Here is a 17,688-nt window from a genome sequence, read left to right as displayed (position 1 = left end):
GAAGGTTTGGTGAAGGGTTTTAAGTAATTTCTATTGGTTAGCTGCAGGCAAAAGTATTTTTCCTTCTTTGGTGTCTAGCATCTGGAGGGGAAGAAAGTATGTCCTTGTGAGGTTCCCCATTCTGTTTCTCCTGCTGAGTACTGGGGCTTAAAATCAGTGATTTCCTACATTTGAGTAACCAGCCAATTTTGCAGTCTCTCGGCACTCTTATTCTTACTCCTCACACAGACTTGAGAGCAGGATAGAAGGAAATAGAGTATCATGAGTTAAGTAATGAAAAATGTCAGTTCAATTTCTGTACTATAAATTGCTTTGAACAGTTGATACTTTATTTTGAGTACATAAATTCACTTTGTTTTGCTCTATGCTTCATTGTGTATACATATGCCTTCTCTGTATGCAACTAGCTGTATTTTTCTGACCCAGAAGCATATTCCTGTGAAATAGGTTTGTTAACTTCTCTATTTCTGAGCTAGCCAGCTTGATGCCCGAAAATCTGCAGTTGCTGGATTTTTGCTGCTCCTGAAGAACTTCAAAGTTTTAGGCAGCCTGTCATCCTCTCAGTGCAGTCAGTCTCTTAGTTTCAGTCAGGTAAGGATTATTTATGTTAACTTGTAGTGTGTGCGTATCATTCATGTGCATTGATGAAATGCACGCTGTTTTCTTTTATTCCTGTTATGGTTGTAAGAATGATCCTAGAACTAAAGAGTCTGATGATGATGATGATGATGGTGATGATAATGATGATGATATTGGCTAACACTTATTAATGGCAGATTTACTGTATGCTAAACTGTGCTATCCAGTATGGAAGCCACTATCCTCAGTGTGGCTACTAAATGGAACATTTGATTGAAATGTGACTAGTCCACATTGTGTTGTGCTATATGTGCAAAATTCATAACAGATTTTTTTTTTTTTTTTTGAGACAGAGTCTCACTCTGTCACCCAGGCTGGAGTGCAGTGGCCGGATCTCGGCTCACTGCAAGTTCCACCTGCTGGGTTTACGCCATTCTTCTGCCTCAGCCTCTAGAGTAGCTGGGGCTACAGGCGCCCGCCGCCACACCCAGCTAGTTTTTTTGTATTTTTTTAGTAGAGACGGGGTTTCACCATGTTAGCCAGGATAGTCTCGATCTCCTGACCTCATGATCCGCCCGTCTCAGCCTCCCAAAGTGCTGGGATTACAGGCTTGAGCCACCACGCCCGGCCTTCATACCAGATTTTGAAATAAAAGAATATAAAAATCTAATAATGTTTAATATTGATTACATCTTCAGAGAGAATTTTGTATGTGTAGGGTCACAGAAAATATTAAAATTGACTTTACCTCTTTCTCTTTTTTAACGTGGCTACTGGAAAATATAAAATTACATATATGGCTTGCATTTGTGGTTCATATTATATTTCTTTCTCTTTTTTTTTTTTTGAGACGGAATCTCACTCTGTCGCCCAGGCTGGAGTGCTGTGGCACAATCTCGGCTTATTGCAAGCTCCGCCTCCCAGGTTCATGCCATTCTCCTACCACAGCCTCCCAAGTAGCTGGGACTACAGGTGCTCGCCACCACACCCAGCTAATTTTTTGTATTTTTAGTAGAGACAGGGTTTTACCGTGTTAGCCAGGATGGTCTCAATCTAAACTTGTGATCTGCCCACCTCAGCCTCCCAGAGTGCTGGTATTACAGGCGTGAGCCACTGCACCCGGCCCATATTATATTTCTTTTGGATAGCACTGTGCTAGATATTGTGCTAAAGTGCTTTACATTTATTATCTCATTTAATCTTCACAGCAGTCCTCTGAGGCTAGATACTATTATTATCCCTATTTTCTTATGTCAATTTATTTACTTTGCACATGCATATATATTACACCTTGTAATCTGAGAAAACAAAACTTTTTATAATCTGGTAATCTAGGCTTTGGAGCAATAAAATTGTCTTCATAATTTAAATGATGTACTATAAGATTTATAAATAGGAGACATATTTATATATAACAGTTTGACTAGGAATCCTTAGTTTATTGCTTTGGTATAACTTCATAAAGCTTTGTCTATAACTTATAGCATAGATTAAATATTAGGAACACTAGGTATCATTTGTGTGTTATCCCCATTTTAAGGATAGGTAAACTGAGGCTGAGCCAGGTTAAATAACTCACCCAAGGTTATATAACCAAGAAAGGGTGGAAGAAGGATTTGGCTTCAGGCAGTATGAACTACATTACTGTGATACCTGGAGTAAGGATTAGGAATTCTTGGTGTATAATTGCTGATTTTATTATATAATTTACACAAAGGATGTCAATTCTTTGTCATGTCCATTTCTAAACAGAAGACTGTCTTCCTCTAAACCTTTCTAGAATTTGTGGAAGAGTGAGATTCTTCTAGCTATTGAAGAAGTCTTAGACCTTTTAAATAAAATTATGTATATTATTACTACTGGATTCTAGTGGCTTGAAATAAGCAGTGTGCCTTCCTAAGCAATTGATATTGTCAAGGAAACCTTAAGGAATGGGAACAGTTAGTTTTATTAAAATGCTTAAAAGTTCTCTTATTCCAAACCAGAATAAGAATGACACTTATTACTGCATGGTAATGATTATACTATATGTCTCACCCCTGGGGTTTGGCGTGTGGAGAAAGCTAAGTTTTTTTGACCAAGAACATAGGCTTATTTAGCTCCTTATTGGAAACTGCTTTGGTAAGATAGACATGAATTGGCCTGTCTTCCTTTCAGGTTCATGTGGATGTTCACAGTCATTACAATTCTGTTGCCAATGAAACTTTTTGCCTTGAGATCATGGATGGTTTGAGGAGATGCTTAAGCCAGCAAGCCGATGTTCGACTCATGCTTTATGAGGTAAGTCAGTAGAATGGAAGGAATGTAGCAAACCCCCAACTAATAATTCTTTTTATTTTAGTAATTTTTTTTCCTCATTATAAAAGTACAGTAGATATGCTCTTATTTGATGTAGTCAGCACCAGTAGCTAGTGATGTTTAGTTAAAAAGTTGTTTAAGGCAGGGCACAGTGGCTCACATTTGTAATCCCAACACCTTGTGAGTCCAAGGCAGGAGGATCAAGCAAGACTCTGTCTTTACAAAAAATAAGAAAATAAAAAACATTAGCTGGGTGTGGTGACATGCGCCTGTGGTCCCAGCTCCTCAGGAAGCTGAGGCAGGAGGATCCCAGCAGTTTGAGGTTGCAGTGAGCTATGATCACACCACTGCACTCCAAACCAGGCAACAGAGTAAGACCTTGTCTCTAAAAAAAATTTTTTTTGGCCGGGTGCGGTGGCTCATGCCTGTAATCCCAGCACTTTGGGAGGCCGAGGCAGGCGGATCATGAGGTCAGGAGATAGAGACCATCCAGGCTAAGATGGCGAAACCCTGTCTCTACTAAAAATACAAAAAATTAGCTGGGCGTGGTGGCGGCACCTGTAGTCCCAGCTACTTGGGAGGCTGATGCAGGAGAATGGCGTGAACCCAGGAGGTGGAGCTTACAGTGAGCCGAGATCGCACCACTGCACTCCAGCCTGGGCAACACAGCGAGACTCTGTCTCTAAAAAAAAAAAAAAATTTAAGGTTTTTAAGGTGAGGAATCATAAAACACAGTGGATAGACCTTAAATATTTTATTTTAATTTGAAATATTTAAATGTACTATAAATTTGCCAGTCTTAAGACCAAGTCCTTTGTTTTGTTTTGTTATTGAGTACAAGTTTACTTCCTGTCTCTCATACAAACCCATACCCTTAATTTATTGCCTATAGTTTCAAAGTTGTGTTTACCTAAAGTGGTATAAAAACTTCAAGCTACTTCAGACAGTTTAGTACAAAAATCTTTTAGATAGCTTCAGTTTTTTCTCTTTTTACAATTGTCTTACCCCTAATTTATCAGAAATTGGTTTGAGAGACTGACTTTCCAAACATTTAACTTAGTTTTTTTTTTCTTTGAGACAGAGTCTTGCTCTGTCACCCAGGCTGGAGTGCAGTGATACAATTCTCGGCTCACTGCAACCTCCATCCTCCATCTCCTGGGTTCAAGTAATTCTCCTGCTTCTCAGCCTCCCCAGTACCTAGGATTACAGGTGTGCACCACCATGCCCAGCTGATTTTTGTGTTTTTAGTAGAGATGGGATTTCACCATGTTGACCAGGCTGGTCTTGTACTCCTGGCCTCAAGTGATCCACCTGTCTTGGCATCTCAAAGTGTTGGGATTACAGGCGTGAGCCTCCATGCCCAGCCTAACTTAGTTTTTATAAAAGCAACTTCTTTTTGCACTGGATTTTCAACAGTTTACTGAATGTCTGATTAAATCACTCGTTATTATGATAGTACAGCTAAGAGAAATACAACTACTAAGTTGTGAGTAGCATATAACTTACCCAGAGGATATTGTGGTAGCATATATGAAAACAGCATTCATCTTTCTGTACATTTCCATCAGTGCTCTTAGGTGCCTAGGCACACTATCAATGAGCAATAATATTTTGAGAGGAATTTTTTTTTTTTTTCTGAGCAGTAGGTCTCAACACTGGGCTTAAAATATTCAGTAAACCATGCTATGAACAGATGTGTTATCATGCAGGCTTTGTTTTTCCACTTATAGAGCACAGGCAGGGTAGATGTAGCATAATTCTTAAGGGCCCTAGGATTTTTGTAGTAGTAAATAAGCATTGACTTCAACTTAAAGTCACCAGCTACTTTAACCCCTAACAAGACAGCCTGTCCTTTGAAGCCAGGCATTGACTTCTCCTCCCTAGCTAGGAAAGTCTCAGATAAAATCTTCTTGGAATATAAGGCTATTTCATCTACTTTGAAAATCTGTTTAATATAGCCACCTCCATCAATTATGTTAGCTATATCTTCTGGATAATTTGCCTCACCTGCTCCATCAGCATTTGCTTCTTCACCTTGCACTTTTTTTTTTGAGTCTTACTCTGTCGCAAGGCTGGAGTGCAGTGGCGCAATCTCGGCTCACTGCAACCTCCACCTCCCAGGTTCAGGTGATTCTCCTACCTCAGCCTCCCAAGTAGCTGGGACTACAGGCTCATGCCACCACGCCCAGCTAATTTTTGTATTTTTAGTAGACACTGGGTTTCACCATGTTGGCCAGGATGGTCTCAATCTCTTGACCACGTGATCCACCTGCCTCGGCCTCCCAAAGTGCTGGGATTACAGGTGTGAGCCACCGCACCCAGCCCCTTGCACTTTTATGTTATGGAGATGGCTTCTTTCCTTAAACCTCATAAACCAACCTCTGCTCACTTCAACTTTTCTTTGGCAGCTTTCTCATCTCTTTCAGGCTTTATAGAATTGAGGAGTTTAGTCCTTGCTCTGGGTTAGGCTTTGACTTAAGGGAATGTTGTGGTTGGCCTTGGTCTTTTATCCAGACCACTAAACCTTTCTCCGCATGAGCAATAAGGCTGTTTTGCTTTCTAATCATTCATGTGTTCACTGGAGTAGCACTGTAAATTTCCATCAAGAACATTTTCTTTGCATTCACAACTTGGCTCTTTGGTGCAAGAAGCCTAGCTTTTGACCTGCCTCAGCTTGTGACATGCCTTTCTTACTAAACTTGATCATTTCTAGCTTTTGATTTAAAGTGAAAGATGTCCGACTCTTCCTTTCACTTGAATACTTATGGGCCATTGTAGGAGTTATTAGTTGATCTCATTTCAATATTGTTTTGTCACAGGGAATAGGGAGGCCTGAGGAGAGGTGGAGAGATGGGATGGCCCAGTCAGTGGAATGGTCAGAACATACACAGCATTTATCAATTAAGTTCACTATCTTATATAGACACAATTTGTGACTCCTCAAACCAATTGCAATAGTACTATCAAAGATCATTTATCATAGATCCCCATAACACATACAATAATAATGAGAAAGTTTGAAATATTGTGAGAATTACCAAAATGTGACACAGAGACATGAAGTGAGCACATGCTTTTGGAAAAATGGTGCTGATAGACTTGCTTGACATAGGGTTGCCACAAACCTTTAATTTGTAAAAGTAATATCTGCGAAGTGCAATCAAGCAAATTGCAATAAAATCAGATATGTGCATATTCTGTATAAACCACATTGTTTAAACAGTTAAGGCACGGTGAACCACTCTGATTTAGGGTGAGCTTTGTATCAGTGTAAGTAACTGTTTACCAGCCAAATTCTCAGCCACCAGCTGGCAAAGGTGCACTAAGAATAGACAGTCTTAGACTTCATGTGTTAACTCTTGTGCAGTCCTTGATAAGCAGCCCCTGCGGAAAAAAAAACAAAAAACAAAAAAAAAACTTCACCCTTATTTAGCTCTAAAGTAAAATAAATTAACATGAAGTGAATCATAGACTTAAACCTATTAAAATATTGCTGTTCATTTATTCATCAGTCTTAGTATATCATTGGTATATAAAAATACCTTATGTAGTGATATAAATAACTAAATAACTTGTCATATTTGTTGCAGGTATATGCCAGAATGCCATTTGCTTTTTTTAAAATATCCTTTTAGACTTACAGAAATAATAATTTTTGGTTACTAAATCTATTGATTTTCTTCCTTTGAGATGTCTTCTATTACTTTTTTTTTTTTTTTTTTTTTAAGAGACAGAGTCTTGCTCTGTTATCCAGGCTGGAGTGCACTGGTGCAATCTAACTCACTGCAGCCTCCAACTCCTAGGCTCAAACAATCCTCTTGCTTCAGCCCCCTTCCCAAATGGTTGGGACCATAGGCACAAGTCACTGCACCCAGCTAATTTTTTTTTTTTAACTTTTTTTAGAGATAGGGTCTCATTTTGTTGCCCAGGATGGTCTCAAATGCCCTGGCTTCAAGCGGCCCTCCTGCCTCAGTCTTCCAAAGTACTAGGATTAAAGACATGAGCTACCGTGCCTGGCCCATTTTATCTGTAGAAAGTCCAAATCCTTCCAGTGAATATTCACTAACATTTTCTTTGAGTTTTTTTGTTTTTAATGCATTTGTTTTTGACGTTTAGCTACTTAATTCATCCTGAATTTGTATGATAATATATATAAGGAGCTTTTCCCCCAAGCTAACCATTTGTTCACACATCATTGCCTCCTTTGTGTGTACTATGTATCTCTGTATGCCATTTTTTTATTTTGCCTGTAGATTTTTTTTTTTTTTTTTGAGACGGAGTCTTGCTCTGCCACCCAGGCTGGAGTGCAGTGGCCGGATCTCAGCTCACTGCAAGCTCCGCCTCCCGGGTTTATGCCATTCTCCTGCCTCAGCCTCCCGAGTAGCTGGGACTACAGGTGCCTGCCTCGTCGCCCGGCTAGTTTTTTTTTTTGTATTTTTAAGTAGAGACAGGGTTTCACCGTATTAGCCAGGATGGTCTCGATCTCCTGACCTCGTGATCCGCCCGTCTCGGCCTCCCAAAGTGCTGGGATTACAGGCTTGAGCCACCGCGCCCGGCCCTCCTGTAGATTTTTGTGTCAAGACGAAGTGTCTTTTTATTATCATTACACAACCATAAAATATTTTAATTCCTGTTAGGATTAATTTTCTTTCATTTCTTTCCTTTTTTTTTTTGAGACGGAGTCTCACTCTGTTGCCCAGACTGGAATGCAGTGGTGCGATCTCAGGTCTTGGCTCACTGCAACCTCCCTATCCCAGGTTCAAGTGATTCTCCTGCCTCAGTCTCCCAAGTAGCTGGGACCACAGGCGTGCATCACCACGCCTGGCTAATTTTTGTATTTTTAGTAGAGATGGGGTTTCACCATGTTGACCAGGCTGGTCTTGACCTCCTGACCTCAGGTGATCCTCTGCCTTGGCCTTCCAAAGTGCTGGGAATACAGGCATGAGCCACCATGTCTGGCCTGTTTCTTTTCTTTAAACGAAAAATATTTTTTTGATCAATTCTCATTTGCTTTTACTCACAGATGAACTGTATAACCTCTTTTCCAGGTTCTAGAAAGAAAGTTCTCCCCAGGATTTTTTTTTTTTTTTTTTTTGGATGCAGAGTCTTGCTCTGTTGCCCGGGCTGGCGTGATCTCAGCTCACTGCAACCTTCATACCTCAGCCTCCTGAGTAGCTGGGATTATAGGCGTGTGCCACCACGCTTGGCTAATTTTTGTATTTTTTAGTAGAGACAGGGTTTTGCTGTGTTGGCCAGGCTGGTCTCGAACTCTTGGCCTCAATTGATCTGCCTGTCTCAGCCTCCCACAATGCTGGGATTACAGGTGTGAGTTACTGCACCTGGCCTCCCCAGGATTTTAATCTGAGCAGTTCTTAACTAAGAGGAGGAAACTTTGGTTGGGAAAAAAATACGGTCATTTATATTAGGGCATTTAGGACCATCAAATATGGTCTCGGTAGGAAAGAACTGAGAAGAGGATAAAGAAAGTGTTATTTTTAAGTTATGATTGTCCAAATCACTAGTATCCCTGTTAAAGCGCTTATTTCTTCTCTTTGATTCCTCTTAGGGGTTTTATGATGTTCTTCGAAGGAACTCTCAGCTGGCTAATTCAATCATGCAAACTCTGCTCTCACAGGTAAAATACATTTTTATGGATATATGGAAAACAGATAATCAAGGATTGAGAGACAACTGATGGTTTTTAGACCTTTCAAAATATAAAATAATTCCCAACTAGTACATTGGTACTTTGTGAATATGCTGTGGGTATGTGATGCTGTTCTGGGTTGTCTTTTCTTGGTCACCACTTACCTCTCTGCCATAATACCATCATCTAGCAGTTATCCCTGTGAATTAACAGTCTGTATCCCAAGTCAGAAGGACGTTTTGAAGAACCATTTATATAAGGACTATCAGCAGCTGTATCCATTATGTTATATTTCTGAAAGAAAAAAGAAATCCAAAACAAATATAGCGAAATATTATTTATTAAATCTGGGTAACAGATACATGGATGTCTTTTACGTTCCTTTCTGCACTTTTCCGTTAACAAGTTTTTAAATTAGAAGATTAAATTCTGGCCGGGCGCCGTGGCTCAGGCCTGTAATCCCAGCACTTTGGGAGGCCGAGACAGGCGGATCACGAGGTCAGGAGATCTAGACCATCCTGGCTAACACAGTGAAGTCCCGTCTCTACTTAAAAAAAATACAAAAAACTAGCCGAGCGAGGTGGCGGGCGCCTGTGGTCCCAGCTACTTGGGAGGTTGAGGCAGGAGAATGGTGTAAACCCGGGAGGCGGAGCTTGCAGTGAGCTGCGATTCGGCCACTGCACTCCATTCTGGGCGACAGAGCGAGACTCCCTCTCAACAACAACAAAAAAAGATTAAATTCTTCTAATCTTGAAGATTAGAAGAATTCATATAGAGACTCTCTACCAGGAGGGTTCCTCTAGACCCCTAGTCTGTCATTTTGTTTGCTCTCAATGCCATTGCTTTATGATAGTTATGAAGTTTCATTTGAAATTAAGGTCTCAGATGTGTGAAAATATTGGAAGGTCCCATACTAGCCATCAAAAGCTTTTCATTTGGCGTTGGGCTTGATCCTATATAAAATTTATATTCTATTAGCTATATTGTATCTTTCAAAGTGTAATCAACGCATTTACATTGGCATGTTTAACAAAAATAGAAAATTGTGTTTGAAGGCATAGAATAGCGTTTTCTGACTCAAGTTAATATGCAGGCCAGCAAAATTCTGCAGACTCTAAAAGTTAAAAGAAAAATAGTAACTCATATTTTTTTGGCTCTCTTATATGCCAAATACTGTTTGAAGTACTTTACATGTATTGTCATGTTTAATCCTTATACAATGAATATTAATAATATCCTTATTTTTAAGATGAGGAACCAAGGTACAGATACCTTTATAAAAACCAGTAATAAGTAATGGTACTGGGATCTTGGACTCAGCCATTCTGACTCTGGATCCTATATTTTTAACCTCCAAGTTAACTGAAAATGTTGATTGCATGCACAAGTTTAGGAATAGAAGGAATTGGAATAGGAAAGATGAACCTAATCAGTACTATATCCAAAGCAAGAGCACAGGATATGCGTGAGCCAAAGCAATAAAAATTTGGCTGCATTGTTCTTTGAACAGTTGGGAAACGTGTCTTAGAAGGCATTAGACATTAAAGATACCTTTCACCTGACAAGTTAGTAAAAAGCATTTATGAGCCAAGATGTCTTTTTTTCCTTACTATACACAGTTAAAACAGTTCTATGAGCCAAAACCTGACCTGCTGCCTCCTTTGAAATTAGAAGCTTGTATTCTGACCCAAGGAGATAAGATCTCTCTACAAGAACCACTGGTGAGACTTTTATTCTTCCTTCAACCATTATTTTTAGTATTAAGGATAGGGTTGAACTTCGCAAAGAGATACCTTTCCCTGTGAAACTCTCTTCCTGGTTCTTCCAATGAATGTTTACTTTTAAGTCTTCCCTGCTTAACATTTCTGAACCCTTATTATTTTGGATCTATTGGTAAGTTATCTCCGTGTTAGCCCTTTACTAAATCAAGGCTTCCATCACTTCCCCCAGAGAATATTTTATTTCATTTATGAATCTTTGATTACATTTACTAAATAAATATGCTTTAGAATGGGGACCTGCTTCATTAGTCTAGAGGACGTATATGATTTAGGCTGAACTAGGATTGGCACTGTTGAACCTTCAAAGGAGCTGGCCTGGTTGACTTTCTGTTCTTATCTAGCCTTAGGACAGCGAAGAGGATAAAAATGGAAACTTCCACCCCACGTACCTTATAACTCATGGCAGAAGAAAGGAGGAAGTCTTTCAGTTGTCATATCTTGCCTTCATTTTTGTGCCTTCTGTGACATGAGATGTTCTCAGCCTAGATCTAAGATGCTGTGTTGGTCTCCTAAAGATTCCCTCAACATAAACCTCTATCTTTAGAATAGCTTCTGGGACTCCAATGAACTAGAGAAGATTTAACTTCACCACCTAGCTCCAGGGTTATTTGTATCAGACCAGAGATAGCACATCTAATGTTGCATTTTGAGGTGTCAGCCACTTAGGCCAATTTTCGGGGGGCAGCATTAGAAAAGGATGCTGCTATTCAGTTTATTTTCCCAGTTTCGTTAATTTAGATGGACTTAATTTGTAACACTAATGAATCATTTTCTTTATCCTTATAGATAAGAATTATTTGCTGGTTATGAACAACTTTATAGGTTATCCATCAACACTCAAGAGTATTTAATTTATTTTCTCCTACAGGATTATCTGCTGTGTTGTATTCAGCATTGTTTGGCCTGGTATAAGAATACAGTGATACCCTTACAGCAGGGAGAGGAGGAAGAGGAGGAGGAAGAGGCATTCTACCAAGACCTAGATGATATATTGGAGTCCATTACTGATAGAATGATTAAGAGTGAGCTGGAAGACTTTGAACTGGTAATTGCTGAGTCTTCAGCTGTATTGAATGATGGAGTTCTTTAGTAGCTTATTAATTTTTATCTTGTGTCTTTTAGGATAAATCAGCAGATTTTTCTCAGAGCACCAGTATTGGCATAAAAAATAATATCTGTGCTTTTCTTGTGATGGGAGTTTGTGAGGTTTTAATAGAATACAATTTCTCCATAAGTAATTTCAGGTAAGGTATTGCTATAACTCCACTTGTAATTTGGTGAATTCTCCATTTTATTTATATATTTTTACTGTAGCAACATTCCAGGCAGTAAACAGACTAAATGAGCACCTAGTCTAAGACTAAACTGTGTTCTTTCCACTAGAGAGTACTGAAGTATATGCTTACCAGGCCTATAAAATGAAAGCCCTCCAGCAGGGTTTCACTTACTCAGAATTTCCCAGACCCTGAATTCAAGAACTCCTAATTTTAACATGGAAATTTTGATTGGTGGTAGTATTGGACTTTAATGCTCTGCAGGGACTGGTATAAATAAGGGAGGGGAGGCCAGGCGCAGTGGCTCACGCCTGTAATCCTGGAACTTTGGGAGGCCAAGGTGGGTGGATCATTTGAGATCAGGAGTTCAAGACCAGCCTGGCCAACATGGTGAGACCCCATCTCTACTAATAATGTAAAAATTAGCCGGGTGGTAGTGGTGGGGACCTGTAATCCCAGCTACTCAGGACGCTGAGGCAGGGGAATCACTTGAGCCTGGGAGGCAGAGGTTGCGGTAAGCCGAGGTCACACCAGGGGAGACGAAACCCAGATAGATTGCTATGACCTGGGAGTATTATATTAATGAAGTTCTATTCATTTATAATGTTTTGTCTAAAATATGATATTTAAAGAAGCATTGTGATTTATTTATTATCATATGTAAAAGTAAACCACAATATTCTGATGTTTGTCCTTAGCGGTCTCTTTTTTGTTTTTTACAGTAAGAACAAATTTGAGAACATTCTGAGCTTATTTATGTGTTACAAAAAGCTCTCTGACATCCTTAATGAAAAAGCTGGTAAAGCCAAAACTAAAATGGCCAACAAGACAAATGATAGTCTTTTGTCCATGAAATTCGTGTCCAGTCTTCTCACTGTTCTTTTCAGGTAAGGTTCTGCTAGAGTGCTTAAAGACAGCCACTCCCCGAGGATCGTATGCCTACCTAGGCTCACTTGTTTCTCCTCGTTTGGATTATTTACAGTAAGAATTAAGTCAGGAGGTTTTAATTTTCTTGAAATGAATGCTGGACAATCCTAGGTAGGTACTTTAAATAGGTACCTTGAATTATTAAAGGATAAATGAGGAACAGTGGGCTAATAAATGAAAAGATAGGGATGAATTCCAACAGGGTGTTTTAAGAAAGTCTATATAAGTGGCTTGTGCAAGATAACAGATTAAGAAAGGTAGGGGGCACCAGGCCTAGTGTCTCACTCCTGTAATTCCAGTACTTTGGTAGACTGAGGCGGGTGGATCACCTGAGGTCAGAAGTTCAAGACCCGCCATGACCAATATGGTGAGACCTCATCTCTACTAAAAATACAAAATTAGCCTGGCATGGTGGTACGCACCTGTAATCCCAGCTACTTGGGAGGCTGAGGCAGGAGAATCACTTGAACCCGGGAGGCAGAGGTTGCAGTGAGCTGAGATCACGCCATTGTACTCTAGCCTGGGCAACAAGAACAAAACTCTGTCTCTAAATAAATAAATAAATAGACAGATAGGCGGGGAGTGACTGAATTAAAAATACAAAGGGACAAAAAAAGAAACTAAGACTGACATTTAAATTTTATCAAAGTAAAGGATTTGGGGATGGGGAGAAAATGAGGAACCACTAAGAATAACAATTATAAAAGGGCAGCCATAGCAGTGACTATAGCTTGGGCTGCCTAGAGAGTCTGCCAGTCGGAGCTTACTGGCAAGCTGTTGGGTGCTGCTGTTCTGAACAATTTCTAGAAAGCTTAATTCCATATACCAATAGCAGTAAGGAAATCTCTCTTGTTCTCTCTCTCTCTCTCTTTAGGGATAATATCCAAAGCCACCAAGAAAGCCTTTCTGTTCTCAGGTCCAGCAGTGAGTTTATGCGCTATGCAGTGAACATAGCTCTGCAGAAAGTACAGCAGCTAAAGGAAACGGGGCATGTGAGTGGCCCTGATGGCCAAAACCCAGACAAGATCTTTCAGAACCTCTGTGACATAACTCGGTAAGCCACTCCCACCCCTTAGAAACTTACTCCACCTGGCCGTGGTGTCTTTAAGAGAACAAACTGGGAATGGAGGATGAAGGTAATTTGAGGTTACACATATTTTAAGAGTGAAAGAATATAAAAAATTAGCCAAGCGTCATGGCAGGTGCCTGTAATCCCAGCTACTCAGGAGGCTGAGGCAGGAGAATTGCTTGAACTGGGAGGTGGAGGTCTCAATGAGCTGAGTTCATATCACTGCACTCTAGCCTGGGTGACAGAGCAAGACTCTCAAAAAAAAAAAAAAAAAAAAAAAAGCTAGGCACAGCAGCTCACACCTGTAATCCCAGCACTTTCGGAGGCTAAGGCGGGTAGATTACCTGAGGTCAGGAATTCGAGACCAGCCTGACCAACATGGGGAAAGCCTGTCTCTACTAAATATACAAAAATTAGCTGGGCTTGGTGGTGCATACCTGTAATCCCAGCTACTCAGGAGGCTGAGGCAGGAGAATTGCTTGAACCAGGGAGGTGGAGGTTGCAGTGAGCCTAGATTACACCATTGCACTCCAGCCTGGGCGACAAGAGCAAAACTCCGTCTCAAAAGAGTGAAAAAAAGTGGAGTCATTGACATAGGGTCTTTTTTCTAGTCCTGCCTTACCCTGGCACACCCCTCCTTTTGTTTCTTTTTTGTTGTTTTTTTTTGGGGGTTTTTTTTGAGAGTCTCACTCTGTTGCCCAGGGTGGAATGCTATGGCGCAATCTTAGCTCACGGCAACCTCTTTCTCCCAGGTTCAAACAGTCATTCCACTGCAGCTTTCTGAATAGCTGGGACTACAGGTGCATGCCACCATGCCCAACTACTTTTTAATTTTTAATTTTAATTTATTTTATTTACTACTTTTTTTTTTGGAGACAGGTCTTGCTCTGTCACCCAGGCTGAAGTGCAGTGGTGTGATCTTGCTTACTGCAACCTCTGCCTCCCCGGTTCAAGTGATCCTCCTGCCTCAATCTCCCAAGTAGCTGGGATTACAGGGATGCGCCACCATGCCCTGCTAATTTTTGTATTTTTAGTAGAGACGGGGTTTCACCATGTTGGCCAGGCTGGTCTCAAACTCCTGACCTCGAGGGATCCACCCACCTCGGCCTCCCAAAGTGTTAGGTTTACAGGTGTGAGCCACTGCACCCGACCCTTATTTTTTTTTAAATTTTCTGTAGAGATAGGATTTCAACATGTTGCCCAGACTGGTCTTGAACTCCTGGGCTCAAGTGATACACCCACGTCCGCCTCCCAAAGTGCTGGGATTACAGGCCTGAGCCTCTGTGGCTTTTGTTTTTTGTTCGTTTATTTGTTTGTTTTCCATTTAAAGAGATAGGGTTTGCTGTGTTGCCCAGGCTGGCTTTGAACTCTTGGGTTCACCAGGGCTTCTAGTCTTGCTTTGATATGGATTGTTAGTCACATATAAAATGTTATGCTATTATTGGGGCAAAAAAGAGGGATACTACATAATGGTTAAGTGATTCAAAATACTTAAAGCAAAAACTGATGGAACTGAAGGAAAAATAGACAAATCCTTAATTAATGTAATCAGCCTTCTCTCTGTAGTCAAAAAACAGAAAACAAACAAACAAAAAAAACCAGTAGATAGAAAATCTACTGGAAGGAAGTAGAAGAAGTGAACAACACTGTCACCCAGCTTGATTTAATTGACACTTAAAAGAACACTGTGCAGCAGCTTCAAAATACACATTCTTTTTATGTGCACATGGTGTATTCACCAAGATGAACCATATTTTGGGCCATAAAAACTGAGCAAATTTCTACTAAAAAGTAGAAATTCTGTGACCACAACAGAATAAAAGAAGAAAGCAGTAACAGAAAGATATCTAGATAATCCCCATATATTGGAAATTAAATGTACTTTTAAATAGCCCGTAATCAAAAAGTCATAAGGGAAATTAGAAAACATCTTGCATAGAATGGAAACAAACAGACAACATGTCAAAACATATGATCCAGCCGAAGCACTATTGAGGAAATTAAAGCAGTTAGGGATTTAAAGATCTTAAATCTCCCATATAAACTTCCATATTAAGAAAATAGAAAAAGAAGAGCAAATTATAATGAAAGTAATCAGAAGGAAGGAAATAGACAAAAGCACAACTATGAAGAAGCAGAAAATTAAAATAGAAAACAGAAAAAGAAAGTTGGTTCTGTGAGAAGATCAATAAATTTAATGAACTTTAGCCAGACTAATCAGAAAAAGAGAAGACACATTACAAATAGCAGAATTGAGGAAGAGGGGACATCACTACTGATCCTACAGATGCTAAAAAATGGATAACAGAATATTAACAATTTTATGCCAGTAAACTTTAATGGACAGATTTCTTGAAAGCTCATTCAACAAAAAATAGGCAACCTGGCCGGATGTGGTAGCTCACATCTGTAATCCCAGCACTTTTGGAAGGCTAAGGCAGGTGGACCACCTGAGGTCAGCAGTTCAAGACCAGCCTGGCCAACAAGGTGAAACCCCAACTCTACTAAAAAAATACAAAAATTAGCCAGATGTGGTGGCATGCACTTGTAGTCCCAGCTACTCGGGAAGCTGAGGCAGGAAGACCGCTTGAATCCAGGAGGTGTGAGTTTGCAGTGAGCTGAGATCACCTGACTGCACTCCAGCCTGGGTGACAGAGTTAGACTCTGTCTCAAAAAAAAAAAAAACAAAGAACAAAAACCTGAGTAATCATATTTCTATTCAAAGAAATTGAATATGTGGTTCAAACTCTTTTCACAAAACTTTAGATCTAGGTCTATTCCGTGATAAATTCATCCAAACATTTAAGGGAGAAGTAATGTAAATTCTGTGCAAATTCTAGAAAATAGGAGAGAACATATTCCACCTCATTTAATTAATGAGGTCAACATTACCCTGATACCAAACCAGACCCAGACCATTACAAGAAAACTGCATAGCAATATCCCTCATGAATATAGAGTCTGCTGTGTTAAAGGCAGACTCAGAAGGCTATATACTGAATGATAACCATTTTTGTATGATGTTTTGTAGAAAGTAAAACCATAGGGACAGAAATTAGATCAGTAGTTGCTTGGAAATGGGAGGAGAGCATTGACTATCAGTGAGCACAAGGGAACTTTTAGAGTGATAGAAATACCTTGATTGTGGGGAGATTACACAACCATATAAGTTTTTTTAAAATTCTAGAACTGTTCACCTACAGGGTATGAATTTTACTGTATGTAATTTTTATCTTGGTGAACCTGTCTTTAAAAACAAAACCACTTTACCCTGCTTCAGAGTCTTGCTATGGAGATACACTTCAATTCCTACTTCAGTGGAAGAGTCGGGAAAGAAAGAGAAAGGAAAGAGCATCTCACTGCTGTGCTTGGAGGGTTTACAGAAAATATTCAGTGCTGTGCAACAGTTCTATCAGCCCAAGATTCAGCAGTTTCTCAGAGCTCTGGGTGAGCATTGCAGTATCAATCAATTGACTTGATTTAAGTTTCTCCTTAACTCAACCCCTTATTTGCATTTGTTAATCTACCAGAAGACACTTGAGAACAGTCCTAATGTTGCTAAGGAGTGACATCTAGTGGATTCAGGATTGGCACCTACTGGATTACATTCAACCACAAAGAGTGACTGGAAAATGTTATATAGTATTAAGAAATCACAAAATTTTAGAAATAAATTTAACTCTGTCTTTAGACTTTTTTTGGCTTTCAAAAATTTTAGCTATTAAAAGGCCAAGAAGCATGAGTTTATATCAAAGAAGATAGAGTTTCTTTTCCATTCATAGATGTCACAGATAAGGAAGGAGAAGAGAGAGAAGACGCAGACGTCAGTGTCACTCAGAGAACAGCATTCCAGATCCGGCAATTTCAGGTGAGAAGCCTTGCGAAGCTGCTGTACCAGCCTGAGGGGCTTTGCAAAGGAACTGTTAGCAGGGGCAGCTGGTAAGAATGGGCAGACAATGACCAAGTAGGAGAAGAATTTTTTCTGGGTCATCCAAGCCACAGGACATAGCTCTCAGAATGGAAGATAATGTAGTTAAAAGGACCCTAGTGAGGATTTGTATTTAGCCACCCAACCTGCAGTACTCATTACCTCTCAGGACCACTGTTTGAGTT

The 17,688-nt window shown here is 39.9% G+C and overlaps 1 protein-coding gene across 7 annotated transcripts in view; it reads left to right on the top strand.

The window, feature by feature from the left end:
- The window catches only part of FANCI (FA complementation group I), a 92,896-nt gene that overhangs the window by 51,567 nt on the left and 23,641 nt on the right, over positions 1–17,688 (top strand). For all 7 annotated transcript variants that reach the window (XR_004431837.1, XR_004431838.1, XR_004431836.1 and 4 more), the window contains exons 17-26: positions 477–591; positions 2,737–2,859; positions 8,444–8,512; positions 10,144–10,245; positions 11,174–11,350; positions 11,428–11,549; positions 12,302–12,466; positions 13,381–13,560; positions 16,856–17,022; positions 17,358–17,443. Coding sequence is in view for 4 of the 7 variants with exons in the window: in XM_033189061.1 (XP_033044952.1) it covers positions 477–591; positions 2,737–2,859; positions 8,444–8,512; positions 10,144–10,245; positions 11,174–11,350; positions 11,428–11,549; positions 12,302–12,466; positions 13,381–13,560; positions 16,856–17,022; positions 17,358–17,443 (1,306 nt within the window). In the remaining 3 variants the exon portion in view is untranslated. The remainder of the gene's footprint in view (positions 1–476; positions 592–2,736; positions 2,860–8,443; positions 8,513–10,143; positions 10,246–11,173; positions 11,351–11,427; positions 11,550–12,301; positions 12,467–13,380; positions 13,561–16,855; positions 17,023–17,357; positions 17,444–17,688) is intronic.

The sequence above is a fragment of the Trachypithecus francoisi genome, unplaced genomic scaffold, assembly GCF_009764315.1.
Source record: "Trachypithecus francoisi isolate TF-2019V2 unplaced genomic scaffold, Tfra_2.0 Lachesis_group3, whole genome shotgun sequence".
In the NCBI taxonomy this organism is placed as follows: Eukaryota; Metazoa; Chordata; class Mammalia; order Primates; family Cercopithecidae; genus Trachypithecus; species Trachypithecus francoisi.
This window is presented reverse-complemented; position numbering and strand designations above follow the sequence as displayed.